The 18,070-nt window shown below is 39.9% G+C and overlaps 1 protein-coding gene across 1 annotated transcript in view; it reads left to right on the top strand.

Moving 5' to 3' along the window:
* The window catches only part of SNX25 (sorting nexin 25), a 64,943-nt gene extending 47,141 nt beyond the window's left edge, over window positions 1-17,802 (top strand). Inside the window, exons 10-18 of the mRNA XM_054383018.1 lie at window positions 1,073-1,204; window positions 6,535-6,675; window positions 7,252-7,365; window positions 7,900-8,064; window positions 11,353-11,470; window positions 13,476-13,542; window positions 15,220-15,401; window positions 16,828-16,928; window positions 17,728-17,802. Of these exons, the coding sequence (XP_054238993.1) occupies window positions 1,073-1,204; window positions 6,535-6,675; window positions 7,252-7,365; window positions 7,900-8,064; window positions 11,353-11,470; window positions 13,476-13,542; window positions 15,220-15,401; window positions 16,828-16,928; window positions 17,728-17,802 (1,095 nt within the window). The remainder of the gene's footprint in view (window positions 1-1,072; window positions 1,205-6,534; window positions 6,676-7,251; window positions 7,366-7,899; window positions 8,065-11,352; window positions 11,471-13,475; window positions 13,543-15,219; window positions 15,402-16,827; window positions 16,929-17,727) is intronic.
* Window positions 17,803-18,070: the final 268 nt, after the last annotated feature.

Here is an 18,070-nt window from a genome sequence, read left to right as displayed (position 1 = left end):
TTATGTGTTCTTCCACCTTTCCTTGTCATATTATCTCCTGGTAGTACATGTAGTACTTATTTTTTGCTGGTGTGATGACATACACTATTTCTCTTGTATGAGATTATGATGGTGAGCTATGTCTTGATGAGAATGTATTTTAAAATGTGTGATTTCCACAGTAAATAAATTGCTTCTTTTCTAAATAAAATAATGTGATCACTTCCTGAGTATCACAGTATATCAGAGTTTGGAAGGGACCCCAAGAGATCATCAGGTCCAACCCCCCTGCCAGAGCAGGATCACTTAGGGTAGTCTGCACAGGAATGCATCCAGGTGGGTTTTGAAACTCTCCAGAGAAGGAGACTCCACAACCCCCCTGGGCAGCCTGTTCCAGTGCTCTGTCACCCTCACTGTAAAGAAGATTCTCCTCATGTTGAGGTGAAATCTTCTATGTTCTAGTTTGAACCCATTGTTCCTTGTCTTATCACTGTGAACCACTGAAAAGAGCCTGGCCCCCTTCTCCTGACTCCCACCCCTCAGGTATTTATAGACATTGATCAGATCCCCTCTCAGTCTTCTCTTCTCCAGACTAAACAGCCCCAGGGCTTTCAGTCTCCCTTCATAGGGGAGATGCTCAAGTTCCCTAATCATCCTCGTGGCTCTATTTATTATTATTAATTATTAACACAGCTAAGTTCTAGAAATGGAATCTTTTCTTCGGTTGCATCGTATATGTCTGAAAATGGTAAGGAGAATGGCTTCAGTAATGCATATTTCAGTGATTTCAATTTCCAGTTTGTGTAAAACATGTAGTGTGTAATATCTATGTGTAGTATATAATCTGAAGTATGCTTATGCAGATACTGTGATAATATTATGTCCTCCTAAGTGTTTGTTGTGTTTTGGTTTTTTTTTTTTTTTAATTTTGGTATTCTTTAGGATTATTGTGTGTTCCACAATTTTATAATTATTCTTTCTCTTCCTGCTTTTGTACCTTCTCTCCTTTTTGAATAGTGTCCCCAAAGGCACAGCTAGGCATGTTGCACAAGCTTTTTCTTACCAATGGTAATCAATAAACTTTCCTCTGCAGATTGTTTCAAAGCTGAAGGATGAAATTACTCTGATGGAGAGAGAGCACAGCGACCTTCAGCTACACATTGCAAGAACAGACTGGTGGTGTGAGAATCTTGGCATGTGGAAAGCCTTAATTGTTTCAGGAGAGGTATGGGGATTTTATGGTTTTTTGCCTTCTATGTCAGTTTAAACTTGCATGAAGAGAAGAAAAAACCCTCTATCTACTTTCTTTATACCTTTATGTACACAGTATATACTTTATATATACTTGAGGGAGGAGGAAAACCTAACATCTTTCCAACTCCTCCTCTGTTTCCCTAGTGACAGCTATGATGTATATACAAAATTTCTAGTCCTTGGGCATTGTTGTAATGGAGTTGTAAAAATACCTGCATGTACATGAACTGGTTCTGGTATTAGTTAAAGCAATTTGTAATCCTAGGGGCCTTATTTGACATGAGGACTGTTTTTTATATTATCATGCTATCACACTTGGATGCAGTTGTGTGTCTGCTGCATCGGAAAGATGCAGTTCTTAACACTTTGTGTTTTATATTACTATATTTAATGGCAGTACAATTTCAAGGGACTAGAATACCAAGAAAGCAATTGCTTTAAATCTGTAAATTGAAGAAGCTAGTTAATTTTTTTAATACACTTGTGTGTGTGTGTCTTGTTCTGCTTCTCCTCTTAGCTGTAGGCAGATGATTGTAGAATGAATGTAAACCAAAAAAATGTAATGGAAACAAATTACTACTATCTCATGGCATTCTATTAACACTTGTCATGAAAGGAACCCAATAAATGCTTGTTACATAGTAACTGTAGGCTCCCACCATACATAAGCAATCTTTGTGACAATATCACTTCAGAGAATTAAGGATTAATTGGATCTCTACTGGCTTGCCTTCCTAAGCTATTAAGAAAATGTTCCTTAAATAAGTAGTTTCCTTGAGATAATTTTCCTTGAAAGAAAAACTGATGTGCTGTTAAATTAGTTTGGTTTTCTCTTGAGCTCTTGTAAGTTGATAGGCCTGTCAACAGTTAAGCTCATTGTCTGTAAAAGAATAAATAAATCCAACAGGTTAAAAAAATTTAAGGTGCCCTTTTAGAAAACAGTTCTCAATGTCTAAATGTGTGGGCTCTCTCTTTAATGCTGTTTGCACGTGGCAGAGTTGAGACTAGTCAAGCTCTTGAGTTGTCTTTAAAAGTTCTGTGGAGCTTCTGAAGTCTGATTTTGAAAAAGAGCAGTACTGTCTGCGAAAAAAAGGGAGAATGGCAGTTTCCTGGTAAGAGGCCACCACCCAGACCTTCCCAGTATTTGCCTTATTACCAGACCAGAAGGTGGTTCAGCCAAATAAGAGAGAAGTTGGGAGAGGCTTCTAATTGCTTGTTGTCTTAAGTATACCTTATAAGTAGTACTGGATTAGATAATTAAATGTAGGCTTGCATTAATTGTGCTGCTTGCAGCTCTGTGCTTCAGTGGGTAGGCTGGAGAAAATGTTAATATTGTAGTTATCAATGTTAATTAACTGCTTGGAAATGTTCTGGCTGCAGTTGATTTCAGAGGGTGTGAGTAGGTGACATTTGTCTTTCTGTCTGCAAAACACACTGCTGCTAATTAGCTGTAGCTAATGCTGTGGATGTAGCTCTTTGATTTTTAGAGAGAGGGAAAACTTGGTGGCCCTGTGTTTTTTGCAGAAAAGCTTGGTAAAAGTAAATTTTGATACGAATTTTGAAAGTGTGGTAGCCTGTCACTGACCTTTTAAACTGATTTTACTAAACCAGTTAAAGGATAATCCATAAATCCCCTAGAATTACTTAAGACTTGGGGGAAAAAAAAATATGTGCCCCCAAACTGTTTATACTGTCATATTTTGAATCTTTCAGTCTTAACAGTTTTGAGGCATTTAAATGCACTAGTTGTGTATGTGTGAAATGCCTAAAAATATCAATGGCAATGATACAACCTACAGGTGTCTTTTGCTAACTGACAGTTCTGATACAACAGAGACTCAGTATTTAGGCTGGTTGGTATAGGGTGAAAAAAGATAGTAGGAACATGCAGAATGAGAGGACCTATGATAAAAATTAATTCTGAGTCATTTCCCTATACAGGTATAAACTTGGAGCTACATAACCTAACTTCTGCTTGCTTTATTAGTTTTGGCCTTGTATTGTATCACACTGGAGCAGGCCTTTGGCTGCTTCTGCCTGAAGAAGACTCTTTCAGAGCATGGCATCTTTTTAAAATACCATTACTTTCATAAGGAAAGTAAGCTTATCTTACTCCTTTAAATACTTTGGAATGTAGGGTGTTTATCATAGAATCATAGAATCAAGAAGGCTGGAAGAGACCTCAAAGATCATCGAGTCCAACCTGTCACCCTAAACCTCATGACTATCTAAACCATGGCACCAAGTGCCACGTCCAATCCCCTCTTGAACACCTCCAGGGATGGTGACTCCACCACCTCCCTGGGCAGCACATTCCAATGGCCAACCACTCTCTCTGTGAAGAACTTTCTCCTCACCTCCAGCCTAAACCTCCCCTGGCACAGCTTGAGACTGTGTCCTCTTGTTCTGGTGCTGGTTGCCTGGGAGAAGAGACCAACCCCTCCTGGCTACAACCTCCCTTCAGGTAGTTGTAGACAGCAATGAGGTCTCCCCTGAGCCTCCTCTTCTCCAGGCTAAACAGTCCCAGCTCCCTCAGCCTCTCCTCATAGGGCTTGTGCTCAAGGCCTCTCACCAGCCTCGTTGCCCTTCTCTGGACATGCTACAGCAATTCAACATTATGCTGAGTGGAATTTAAGAAAATCAGCTTCCTGCTTATGGAGGAAAACAGCAGCATGCCTAATCAGCATTCTCCTGCATGGTTTTTCTATGGGTAAAAGGGACCTGGGGTTTTTTTTAGCAGCAGTTTGGTTAGCCCCTCTTTCACTGCTACACAGATTGGGTGGGCTGCTCCAGAGAGCTCCTCTGACTGAAGAAGTTTCTGGGGAGTCATACAGTTCTTTGCTGGCTTAAAGACTGGGCTAATTTTTGTTGATGTTTAATCATTCCTGATAGATGTCTGGAGCAGCCCTTGGTGTTTCTAACAGGCGATCATAGCTCATTACTTTATTCAATTCATTTAATACACTTTTTGCTAATATTAAGTTTATATTTTACCTACTGTGACTAATAGCTATAGCTTCTCCTAGAAGATATTTAATAATATTTGTTTCTCATTTGTTTTGGCAATATTTCATTGAATGTTTCTTACTGTTACCACACCATACACCCTAGTAGAAGGTGCTCACCTCTGGCATACACCTTGTAGTTTTTACTAATGAATTAGGTATGTCAACATACTTGTTCATATCTCTCTATATCAAATTTATGCCTCATGGAGAGAAGGTAGAAATTTTTACAGTTTGTGGACTAGTTATCTGTGGCATAATAGCAGACAGGTTAGTAGAGAGCATCTGTCCCTCGTTTAGTTGCCAGCCCAGCTCTATTCCTTGACAAAAGGAAACTTCCAAAGACCAGGGTGAGGCTATAGGGCAGACTTTTAGTATAAAAGAGATGGGGGGGGAAAGTGTTTCACAAGTTTGGATTCATTCATGACAGCAGTTTTGTGATGTGGTGCCTGTTGCAGCAATTGACTTGATCTCCTGGTTTAGAAGGCAGTCTAACATCTCATTTTCCTGTGTGTTTCCCAGTTGGTTCATTTTTTTGCACAATTACTGAAGTTGGTTATGATTTTTGATTTCTTAAGAAGATGCTGAAGACTTTCAGGAAGGCAGGAGGAACAATAAGTCCTCTCATTCTCAGAATTCTTTCTAGAGGGATGACTCTCTCATGACAATTACAGTTCAGATGACCCTACACATGCAAATTCCTGCCTTGGGCATAATAGAAGAGGATAGACTTGACTCAAATCTGCTGTTTTCAGAGTTCATCTCCTGGTTTTCAAAAGCAGCTGCCAGAAGGTGTTTGAGTCTCCTACAAACACAAATCCAGTCTAGCTGAAGGGTAGACATGGAAAGGACTCTTTCAGGACACCTCAGTCCCTCTGTGCCAGGTCCCTCTGACCTACATTTTGGAGGCTATTCAAACATCACTTTCTGCAGTAATCTGGCAGGAGAAAGGCAGTTCTCCAAATAGCTGTGCTGGGAACCAGGCACATTTTCAGACATTCAAGCTGGTGCTTTGTATTCTGTCTGGGTGCTGCTGCAGCTTCTTTTTTTTTTTTTTTTTCTTTTCTTCCTACAGAGAGATGTGAAACCTAAGCTTCAAATTAGGTTTCCCAGTGGTCCATGTGCAGCTTTAGGAGGAGTGCATCGTAGGGAATATTCTCTATGTATGGCTCTGAACAGCCCTATAATATGAGGATACATTTTAGCTGTGTGTCTTGCAGTGGCAATGTAGCTGCTCATAGAGTCATCTGTCACTGACATTAGGTGCTGTCAGACCTTTACAAGCTTCTCAGAAAATGGGGCAAACAAAAAAAACCCCAAACAAACCAAAAAATTATTACTTTCCTCAAAAATACTGTGTAAGACTGATATTTTAGAATTATCTTTCTGTTATTTGCATGGATATTAAGACAAGCATTTGAGTTTGGTTTGTCAAAAAAAAAAAGCTGTATATTTAGTGCATTTGCCTCATTTGTCTTTCATAATCTGTTTGCCTGTTTCCTTAGAATAAATAAACAAAAATCTCTTACCTTTAGGACATGAGTAAAATTACAGGTGGCTCATCAAATTAAGAAATAATATGGTGATACTGCTGCAACTCTCTCCAGAAAGATAATTTAATTTCTTTGCTGTAGCTTTTCCATTTGTATCATGTGGATTGCTGCACCTCCTTCCTGTGGCTGTTGTGCAGCTCGATTCCTTAGTGTTTTTCTGAAGTTGTGAGCCCCACAGAAATAAACACCATGTAGATACCACATGTTCTGTGCATGCAGAGTAGCTCAAGGGAGCAGAGAATTAGTTCTGAGACAGCCCCAGCTGCCAGAGGGCCCAGCTGCAGAGCTGATGTGCCTGGCATGTGAGTGAGCCTGAGTACAAACACTTTTTAGAAAGAAGGGTGGAAAATAATGGTGGAATAGTCAGGAAAATGCAGATGGGAGAGATGTGAATATTTGTAAGTAATCAGATAGCTATGTGGTAGGTACCTTAAAAACTGAAGTAGTACATGTGGATGTTTGAAGAAGGCGTGTCAGGGAGAATTTTCTTGGTGATGGAAAGCATTGCAAAGCTGTATATAAAGTGCTATAGTGGCTGGTTGGGGGACTGACTCAGGGCTGACAGCATTTTTGCTAAATGTAGTCCATTAAAGGTGTTGTTCCATGCATGGCCTTCAAAGTGCAAGAGAAGCAGGGGGACAGTGATGACAACTGAATTTGGAAGCCGGTCATCCGGTAGCCCGAACGTCCCGCTGTTTGCTTGCCAAGCAGTATACCTTACCTGTTGGTTTCCTCCTCACAAGGTTTTAGAAGAGAATGGTGAACAAGTGCCCTGTTACTCTGTCATGGTGAGTTTACAAGAAGTTGGTGGAGCTGAAACTAAGAACTGGACTGTTCCTAGGAAGCTGAGTGAGTTTCAGAACCTACACCGAAAACTCAGTGAGGTATGAATCTTGATTAGGGGAGGGAGAAGATGTAAGTTGTTGACATTTGACAGAACGATACTTGGAGAGGGGAAAAGCAGATGAAAAAAATTATATTGTCAGTTTTTATGCCAGCCTTCTGGCATTTAGCCTTTTAGAAACAGTTGTCTATCAGCATATTTCTGGCCTCTACCATATGCTTGTAAGACTTGTTTGTAAATTTTTTTTTCCTTTTGCTTAATAATGAATTTTTTACTGGACTAACCCAATGTCAAAATGGCATATGCTCTACTCTGTCATGCAAGAGCCTGCTTTCAAAACCAGATCTGGCTCTAGGAAGGTATAAGAAAAGACAGGTTTGGGGACATTGGAAGTTTCCTTTTACAGTTTCTTTCTATCTGATAAGGGATAGACAAATGATGGTGGTGTGAAGGAAAAGATGTATCAGCCATAGTGAGTAAGGGAAGGTGTTTTTCAAGGTGCTGAGGGGGTGTGGAAGGGAAGTGAGAGTACAATGCAGTCTCTTTATTTCTGTTTTAAACCACCTGTGCTTTTCTGCATGTGTATGTTAAATGAGCTTTCATTTCTCCTACACAGTGTTTTCCATTATTGAAGAAAGTTCAGTTGCCTTCCCTCAGCAAGCTGCCCTTCAAATCCATAGACCAGAAATTTATGGAGAAATCCAAGAACCAGCTTAATAACTTTCTACAGGTAAGAAAACAAAGACACAAGCAACAGATCTTTAGCCAGGGAAATTAAATCATGCCTCTGGAGCGGTTGTTGTTTCTCTGTTGACTAGAGAACACTGAACAAACAAGTCATATGTAAGGTTTGATGCGGTAAATGTCAAAGTTACCTAACATGCCTGAAGTTGAAATGAGTTTGGTTGATAGTAAGCATTTCTCCAGTGGTAAATTGATTTTAACTTCTATTAATTCAGAAATAGTAAATAATGAATCGTGTAATTCCCCATTTAACTATAACACTTCACAATAAATTTCTTACCAATTAGAACTTTATTTGAAATGCAAGTTGTAAGATTAAAAAGTTTAATCATGGTAATTCTAATACTTTAGAACTAGCTTCTTCAAGTATCTTTGAAGTGGTTTTGTGAGACACAATTGTTTTTTCCTCATTCTGTCTCTGAGCCATATCTTAATCTGTTTTATTGGATGGCCTGACATGCTTTGTTCCTTAACAAGAAATATTTAATTGATGCATTGTTTCTGTCAATTTTTTTCATAGAAATTGCTCTCTGATGAAAGACTCTGCCAGAGTGAAGCACTTTATGCCTTCTTGAGCCCTTCCCCAGAGCACCTGAAAGTTATTGATGTGCAAGGAAAGAAATCATCTTTTTCACTCTCCTCATTTCTAGAGCGACTTCCTGGTGACTTGTTTTCTCATCAGGAGGTAAGTGGTAGTAATGCAATCTGCCCAAGTTTAGTTGTTCATCTAAAGTAAGCAGGGAGAGTATTAATGGCATGTACTATTGGAAGGCATTTCCACAGGCAATTTTTAATTTACTGTAAATGAACAAAGAATCAGTAATAAGACCTGTCTGTGAATTTAAAAGGTGTATATTAACATATTAAGCTTCCTTCCCTTTTGAAATTATGTATAGGTAAATGTGTAACCTAACACAAATGAATGAATTGTTGTCTATGTGAGATTGTTTTGTGAGATTCTTTTTGTAGAAGAATTTCCTGACTTTTGTGGTCTTGATGTGTATTGCAAATACAGGTGGGAGTCCACATGAGCAAACCAGTTGGAGAATTTGATAGTAAGGCATAAAAATAATTAAAAAAAAAAGTTGTTCAAAATGCAGTGAGGAAGATATTAGTGACTAAAATAGCTCATTGAGTAAAACTGACCATAATTCCATTCCCCTCAGTTCTTCATCATTCCTGCTGCACATATGTGGCCTCCAAGAAGCTGTTTCTATTCCTCTTTTTAGTTATATTTACTATGAAATAATGCTTTTTCTTACATGCTATAGTTGTCTGGGTCTTCTGCAGGATAAGTGTAGTTTGGGGAACTTGTCTAGTTCTAGTCTGTTTATAGGCAAAAAGGTGGTGTTGCATCTCTCAGGAAGAAGAAAAGATATCTATTTTCAATTTTCAGAATGGCACTGTATCTGTACCTAGATGCTGAATGCTTATGTCTCATTTCAGAATAATAAATATAAAGAAAGTTGGAGAAACTAATTTTACACTTGAATAGAAGTGAGTTCTAAAAGCAAAAGTGTGTCTAAAAGCAAAAGCTAAAATGACTGCTAGGCAGAAGTAGCATAAAAGCACAGAAGCATGAAGCTACTTTTATTTTGCCATTTAATTAAAAAACTTCCTCAAGAAAAAAGCCAGACTGCACATATATTGTATTATGTAAGTGTGTAGGAGGATGTAGTTAGGAAATATGGTTGAAGGAAAGGGAGCTTCTAATGAGAGTGTGTGAGAGAGGAGAGAAAACAAAGAAATGAAGCAGAAAGGAAGGAACTGGTACTGAAAAAAATGAAAGAAGTTGAGCAAAAAAAAAAAAGGCAACAGAGGAGTTGGAATATAACTTAGTTAAATGTAATACTATTTCTTACTTGTTCCTTGTGCCACTAGGAGCTCAGTTTTGGCTAGACAGTATTATGCCAGGCACTGTGCAAATGCAGGTAAAGACTGTCTTGCTTCACATCCACCTTCCTGCTCCTTTCTCCTCCTTCCCTAACCTTAAACATAAGAGAATACAAATGGAGGGAGTATAGGAAGCTGTTAGACCCTCTGAATCAGTATGACAAATGTTTGTCCTACTTTAAAGATAAAATTAAGTGGAGGGAGGAGAATGGTGAGGCTATTTAGGATCAACTCTAATTTTTCTGGGACACCCTTGACTTTCATGGTGAGGTTCAGCTCAGTCTTGCTCAGTGATAGCATTGTGGAAAATGTACTAAAGCATTTAAACTAGGGTTAAATCACTTGTTTCAAGGTCATTAGTGAGGTTAGTTCTGTTAAAGAACACATTACAAAGCTGCTACAGTTGTTCTCTTTGTAAGAATTCCTTATGTAGTTCATATTTTGGCCTTTGTAGAAGAGAGTGCTCTGGTATAGCACTCTTCCCCTTTCATGTTGCTTCTCACATTTTTCAAACGTGTTGAAGTTACACTGAGGATTTCAGATCTCATATATATAGCTGCTTGGACAGGGCTAGCTTTAGAACACCTTTCTTAGCTCTCAAGACCAAACCAGAGGAAAAAGTGCATAATTTAGGGGAAGGTCTGTTAGATTGATGAGGTGTTGATGGATATAAAATGCTCTGTGGTATAAGAATGTACATGGAAATGTACCCAAAGTTAGTGATGGGCTTTAGATGTGATTTGGAGGCTGTGAAGGAGTAAGACTAAATGGATGTACAACTGAGACACCATAGGGTGCTTTCTGTACAGCAGGGTTTGGATGATAATCTGGGGATGACTGAAAGACTGTGACTGTAAGAATAAGGCCAAGGCACCAAAATAATGCAAGTTAATAGAGCTATGAAACAGGTTTTCCAGAGTAGATGGTGGGGTAGGGAAGCAGTATTAGATGACAGAATCAAGAAGAAGGGAAGACAAAGAATGAGAGGATGAATTTCTTTTGAAAACGGGGCTGAAGAAAAAAAAAAACACATGCCATTCTGAACCACAGGCTGAGGCATGGCACCAGCCTCAGGTCTATCGCACCGAGGCTTTATTCTAAGCATAGGTGGGCAGGGAAGGATCCAGGAAAGCAAAGGGATGTCCTGGCTGTCATGAGTAATGGTAGGTGGAGTAGTCATTATGCTGAAGCAGATCTTCGTGACACTGAGAAACAACCTGCTGTCTGCTTGTCATACTGTCAAAACTGAAGTGGTTCAATGCATTCTTCTCCTGTGAGTCTGTTCTGAGTAACTCTATTGCCTTTGGTGCCCTGAGCTTGGGTATCCTTAGGCTCAGGTCACTAGGTATTGCCAGATCATTTCTTTCTGGGGCTGGGACTTACTAATGGTGCTTGTCTTTACAGTAGCCAGTTCCTCTTCCGCTGCTGAATTTGGTTCCTGGCTTAATGCAAGACCAACTTGCTGGTGCCTGATCCCACTGAGTGTTTTCAGTTGTGCAAGGCACTGTCTGCTCTCCAGGGGAACCAGCTGCTTGCTTCTCTCTATGCAATGACTAGATTCTCCCCTTTTCTTTGTAGCTGCTTGTGCTGCAAACAGTTCCAGTTGGCTAGCTTCCCATCCTGGATGAAATTTATGGGTGTTGTGTCAGGGGAGGCTTTGCAATCACAAACATCTTGGAGTGCCATCTACTTCTTACAGCTCTCACCTGCTTCCTAGCAGTACATGACTCCAATGTCATTTGCTTTCCCTTTTTCCAGCTAGCATTGGCAGGGCGATGTAGGCAGTAGATCCTGCAAATCTGGGTAAGTCCACCCAGTGTTTAGGTGCTTACTGGGGCAAGGCAGAACATCTAGCAGTAGTGATGACTCCAGCAGTGCAGTGTACTCATCACCCTGGTCTGGTGGGAAGTGCAATCCTTCTCAGACTCCCTGCTGAGGTTGTTTGCTAGATCCTGCCACAAGCAGAGTTGTTGGCTCTTAATGCCCTTTCTTGAGGACTGGCTGTACTGCATAGCCATAACTAAACCCAGAGAAAGATGGGTAACTGCAGGGCATACCCATGTTGTGTCTCTCTTCCTAGGAAGAAACAGAAGAAGACAGTGACCTGTCAGACTATGGAGAAGAGGTGGATGGGAAAAGGGACTCTCTTGCTGAACCGTGTTTCATGCTAATTGGAGAGATTTTTGAGCTGCGAGGAAGTAAGCTGTAAACCTACTTATTTGCTACTGGAATCTCTTGGTCAAGAAATCTGGGACACTGTGTAATTTAGTTGGGGTTTTTTTGTTTTCTTTTTTTTTTTCTATAAATGGAAGTGTTACTGCAATCTGTATAGGCAGTTTGTTTGGAACAGAGCTGTTCTTCAGTAGTTGATAGCTTTGAAGCTTTCATTCAAATGTGAAATTCTAGTATAACATGGCAGTAAAAATAAAAGTAATAGGGGAGAGCACTTGCACTTAATGTTGTTGAGTTCTGAATTTAAAAATTCTGGAATAAATAGAAAAGTACAAAAGCATGTCTTCTCTAAATGCACAGTTAGAATGTATGAATTATGAGGAAAGAAAGATGGCTGTATTACAGAATAAGCCACTGACAAAGCTACATGATTTTAATGTCCATTTAAAGTCTATTTATGCAATTTTTTGCAATCTGGATAATGAAAAAGATGCAAGGATTGTGGCATATGTTACAGTGGACGTGGGGTTTTTTTTTTTCCCCTCCTTGGCATAACTGAATGATGGTAATAAAAAAAAAAAACTACTTCTGTTTTTGCAGCCATGCTTGATGCCCTATAAAATTATTTACAGTGTAAATATTACAAAATGCAGAACCTTCCAAGAATGGCAGATATGTGTCCCAGATAGAGATGATCTTGTGCTGATGGTGAACTCCATGAAAGAAAGATTAATCAGTGATTACTAGGGAGCACTCACATTGTGTCTTGTATTTGTAATGAATAGCTAACTGCTTGTTTGAGTGAAAATGTTTTCAGAATGTTAAAGATCACAGAATGGTAGAGGTTGAAGGGTCCTCTGGATGTCATCTAATCCAACCCCCTGCTAAAGCAGGTTCACCTAGAGCAGGTTGCCTGGGACTGCATCCAGGTGGGTTATGAATATTTCCAGAGAAGGAGACTTTACAACCTCTCTGGGCAGCCTGTTCCAGTTCTGTCACCCTCAAAGAACTAAAGTTTCTCTTTAAGTTCAGATGGAACTTAATTTATGCCCCTTATACTGTGCTGGGCATCACTGTCTGCCCTATCCTCTTGACCTCTGCCCTTTAGATATTTATAACCATGGATAAGGTCCCCTCTCAGTCTTCTTCAAGTGGAACAGACCTAGGTCTTTCAGCCTTTTATTTTAAGAGAGATGCTCCAGTCCCCTAATCATCTTTGTAGCCCTCCACTGGAGTCTCTCCAGTAGTTCTTTGCCTCTGTTGAACCGAGGAGCCCAAAACTGGACACAGTACTCCAGAAGTGGCCTCTCCAGGGCAGAGTAGAGGGGGGGGAGAACTTTCCTCAACCTGCTGATCACACTCTCTTAATGTACCTTAGAATACTGTTAGCCTTCTTGGCCATGAGAGCACCCTACTGGCTCATGGTGAACTTGTCCACCGGTACTCCAGGTATTTCTCCTTGGAGCTGCTTTCCAGGTCAACCCCTAACCTGTACTGGTGCACAGGTATATTCCTCCCCAGGTGCAGGACTCTACATTTGCCCTTGAATTCTCCAGCCTGTTCAGATGTCTCTGAATGGCAGTACTGACTTTTGCTATGTCAGCCCCTCTTCACAGTTCTGTATCATCAGCAAACTTGCTGAGGGTACACTCTCCCCCTCAACCAGGTCATTGAGGAGTATCTTGAACAAGGCTGGACCAAATGATCACACTTTCTGAGCTCTGTCATTCAGCCAGTTCTCAGTTCACCTCAGTCCACTCCTAACTTTCAGAGATGATGGAGAGTGGTTCTGCATTTCTTCTGCCAGCTCCCTTAGCACTCATGGAAGCAGGATACTGCGAAAGAAATGAAACCCATGTTCAATGAGTGAAATTGTAGAAAGGATTTTAATAGAGATTTACTGTAAGGCTGGGTTGAGTTTTTTTGACAGGAGGAAGTGGTGTGGAAGGAAAGGTTTTGGACATGATCATGGGCTCCCTAATGTTATTACCATCTTGATTTTTATTTTCTGTCATTTTTCGTTTTTTCTAGTGTTCAAGTGGGTCAGAAAAACCTTAATTGCACTAGTACAAGTCACTTTTGGAAGAACTATCAACAAGTAAGTAGCTGTTATTTTAACTGAACCTGCATCATTGTACTATGGAAAAAAGACTGACAGCAGAACTGTCGAATAAAACAATATGGACATTCTGTAGCTCAATTTACAAGTACCTTGTGTTGATCAGAGAACATTCAGATGTGTGAATTATCTTTCTTCTTATTTTTAACCCTACAAAGGGCTTTGCTTTTGGAAGAACACAGTATTTCATGGGAGATAGACTTACAAAATAAGATTTTTTTTTTCTTTTTTTAGTGGAGCACCCTTGTATGTGTATCTGTAGGTATATATCTGTAAAACTACCTGCTATCCTGTTTTTCTGAACAGATTGGCTCTGAATGGCTTTTACTGGTTTGTGCTTTATCTTAAAACCCCATGAAGATTTTTGCCAGATGCGAAACTAGGTTTTTATTTTAAGCAATTAATTTCAAATCAAATATTTCTATAAAGTGACTGAAATAATGTTCATACATGATGAGAACCATTCGTTTATAACACAAAAACTGTACACATGCAACAGTGATGTATTATCATAAAGGTACTTTTCTGTATCATTTAAGACACATCTGTCAAGTGAGGTCTGGAGAAGGCTATGAAGTAAGTGTGCTTGTCTGTACACACCTTCCGTGTGGAAAGCTGTTTCACTGCTCAGAAAAATGTTGGAAAAGTATTCCTTTTCTTGTCAGGTACAAAAGCCTACAGTAAAACTCAATTCAGTGGAGCAGGCCATGGACACAAATACATTTTCCATGACTCTTCCATCGTTACTGATGCTGTTACAAAGGGCGATGTTGTTCTTATGCAAGTTTGTGAATCTGTGGTTTCTGTAGCACATTCCATAGGCAAAAGGCAAATCTGATGAAATGCATGATTTCTGCTTTGTGTAGCAGTGGGACTGTTACTCAAGGTAGGTGTCATAGCCTAGGAATCAAACAGCTGAACAAGCCATTGCCTTGTCCAGTCAGTGAATAAACCTGCACATGCTAGCATGGCTTTTAAAACTGCTCACGTGTGTCATGTAGTGGTAAATTGGGCAAGAGGTGATGGGGAGTCACACAGTTGACTCCCAGTGAACTGATGGTCTCTGACAATATTTGTTCACAAAGTTTTAAATTGATGGGTTAATTTTTTTCACACACTGCTGATAACCAGCATGAAAAACATGAGCGTGTGTGAGCACAGCATGCATGCAAAGTTGCTATACATGCTGGTTGAATTTTTATACTTACTGATTGTAAGGGTTTCAGCTGTACTGTGGCACAGCTAGGCAATAGTGCCTGAGCCTGCTGTCCACCTCAGACTGTGCTGAAGGCTACAGTGACTGTCTACAGCCACAGAAGGAAGCTACTAGCTCCATTTGTAATCCCCTCACTAGTGTGCTGCACTTTCATCAAAACTCCATCTGTTCTTCTCCCACTAGGCACATCTGTGCATCCAACTAGTTTGGAGTTGGCTACAATTAATTAGTGGATTTTTATGTCTTTACCCAGTGGAGCCTTTGTACTGCCCATCCTTGAAATACACACGTTTCAGTGTAGTACTTGTAATTTCTCATCTATGTTTGTAGCTTATATTGAAATGTAGTGTTCTCCACTACTTTCAGGAGTAAAAAGAATAAATCTGCATAAAATGTGGAAGACCAGCTCTGATGTGCTTGCCTTCTGCACTTCTTCACAGGCAAATCCGTGACACTGTCCACTGGATGTTCAGTGAACCAATGCTTGTTTACTACATCGGTGTGTTTCGAGATGCTTTTTGGCCAAATGGGAAGTTAGCACCACCACTGAGAGCCAAGAGCGATGAACAAAAGCAAGAGACAAAACAGAGAGCACAGCAAAAACTACTTGAAAACATTCCAGGTGAGATCACTTTTGTTCTGCTTAATCATGGATTTAATACTAGCAGGGAAACTGGTTAATCAAATACCATTATGCTGCATTTTAAAGTTTTTCCTGTGGAGATGCAAGTTATGGTTATTTGCATAAATAAGGATAATTCTGGCCTTATTCTTTGCCTTTCCTGTCCGTCTGGTAAAGGGGCATGGAAAATACACCAAGTCTTGCTGTACTTCTGTATGTAATATTTATAAAGGAATCTTAAGTCAGGTCAAGACATTCTCTGCTGGTTCTTTGTGAACAAATACCAGGTAGTTCTTCTACCTGAAACTACTTGACAAATAGGGAGAGTGGCACCACCCCAATTACTATTTCCTCTTACGTTTTCAAATTGAAGAGGGAGGTCTGTCCATGCTTTCAAGTACTTTCCTTTGCCTGCCCTTACCTTCCCAAGCCCAGGCAGCTTCCTCTTCAGCATGCGTCTGAAGCAACATTCTGAGATGCTGCATCTCATCCCATTTCAAGGATAGGGAGTACAGCTAAGTAATTCTGACTCTTCACAGATCATGAAAACCCCAAGGCACCTAGCTGAGAAGAATCAAAATTCATTCCCTTTAGTGCTTGGAAATGCACTTGAACATATATTGAATGCTTTTTAAGTCCCCTCATCTGAACAGAATGTACTTTTAATGAGCTGGTTTTGTGTCTTTGCTGAGATCTCATATATGCCCTTGCATTAGGTTGCCTAATCAACTTATACTGCAAAAATAGCAGCAGGTATGCATTCAAAATAGTTGATATTTGATGTGTAAACAACCAACTCTCCATTTGCTCTCTGTGTTATATACCCACCTACTTCCCTAGAATAGCCTTCAATGGTTGATTTGTGCTTCTCTTTCTTTGAGTTTGGAGATGTCAGGACATAGCTGAATGCACTTTAATGACGAAGCATTAGATCACTATTTACTATCTAACCCAAAATGTAAATAACTGACATAGAATTCTCTTAAATGCTTACTCGTGGGAAGAATTTTCTGTCAAGACCTGAGAGGCAGTTCAAATGCTGAATCTCTTTGAACTGTTGTAGGAATTTTGTCCTTGTGGCTGAAGGTGCAGTTCAGTGGATGGTGTAAAAATACAGAATACCAGACCTGACTCTGATGTGAACTACCTAAAAGGCATACTATAGATCATGTTAAAACACTGAAAATGTTATCACTGAGATGCATACACTATTATTTTACTTGGGTTACTAGAGAATAACTTTTCAATCTGTGACTTAAGTGACCTGTGTGTTTTTAAAAGGTTGCTGAGTGGGAACTATATACCCTGTAACCAATGGCAAAGAAGTGCAGTGGTTCCCTTTCTCCTCGTTTATGGTAGTAGCATTTGATGGAGGTTTTGCCTAGGGTGAGTGAAACAATATAAGCTGAAATAACATTTGTTGCAGATACTCTGCAGAGTCTTGTTGGACAACAAAATGCCCGTCATGGCGTAGTGAAAGTGTTCAATGCATTGCAAGAAAGAAAGGCTAACAAGCATCTACTCTATGTAAGTAGCCAGAGAAGTAGCTTTGTGACTTTATAATCCTGTTAATTGCTGACTCTGCTCACTCAGTGTTAAAGCCTGGAGTGTGTATTTGTGCAGAGATTTCTGTTGGACTGTTGTTCCATGTGCAAATAACTTTTTTTTTTTTGTTATTAAAATAAGTCAAATAAGTCAGAAAAAATGCACTTTGTTCCCTCATTTCACTAATTTTGAGTAACAAAAAACTTTAAAACCTGTATTGCTGTTGTCTAAAAGTGATTCTCTACCACATCCAACTTGCCTGACTTCATATGGTGCAAACTAATTTCTTCATATAGCTGAGAAAAATAAACATGCCTTGGAGAATCCTAGAGGAGAGCTCCACAACAAGCTCACAGTTAGGACGTGATAGGCCTCCAAAGGTCCCATTCCTCTCCTTTTGGTTGGGACTGGTCAGAGCACACAGCTGGATCCCAGTATTATGTCAGGCTCTTCTGGCTCGTTTCCTACAGCAGCCAGTCACACACTGCAGCCTGCTCAGGAAGTGCACGCCCTGGAGCTTGCTTATGTAGCTACCGTGGCTTCAATGGAGTTGCACCAGTCACTACAGGGTGGGAAATCCCTGTCTGAAAGCAGCTGCCTGCTTTCAGCCCTAAGACATGTCTCATGTTATCTGTAGGGCACTTGCTAGCTTTAGGATGCAATTGCATGAATGGTCCTGAATGACTGCTGCTGTTATCTGTGATGCTCTAAGCGTGACAGAAATGAACAAGAAATTCTCTTCTGGCAGCGACGCTCACCTGAACTCTTCTCTGTTTTTCAGGTTTTGCTGGAACTGCTGCTAACTGAACTGTGTCCTGAGCTAAGAGCTCATTTAGAGCAGCTTAATGCCACTTAGGTTTGAATCTGCACAGCTGGACCACTAGAGAAATGTCTATGTCCAATAATAGACATGAAAATTATTTTCCTCTTTTCCATAGAGGGCTGAGGACTATGATTATTTTTAGCATTTTTCTTTCCTCTTGAGTTTTTTGTGAAGTAAACAGACTTGAAAAGATCTGATGCTGTAGTAGGGTAGACAAGAAAATGCTGTGTAGTTGCCAATTCTTATTTAAATGGTTCTCTTTGACTACTCTTCTGTTTCAAACACAGATTGAAAAGCAAAT

This window comes from Indicator indicator, chromosome 8 (assembly GCF_027791375.1).
Source record: "Indicator indicator isolate 239-I01 chromosome 8, UM_Iind_1.1, whole genome shotgun sequence".
In the NCBI taxonomy this organism is placed as follows: domain Eukaryota; kingdom Metazoa; phylum Chordata; class Aves; order Piciformes; family Indicatoridae; genus Indicator; species Indicator indicator.
Note: the sequence above shows the minus strand (reverse complement) of the source record. Positions and strands in the feature narration are given on the sequence as shown.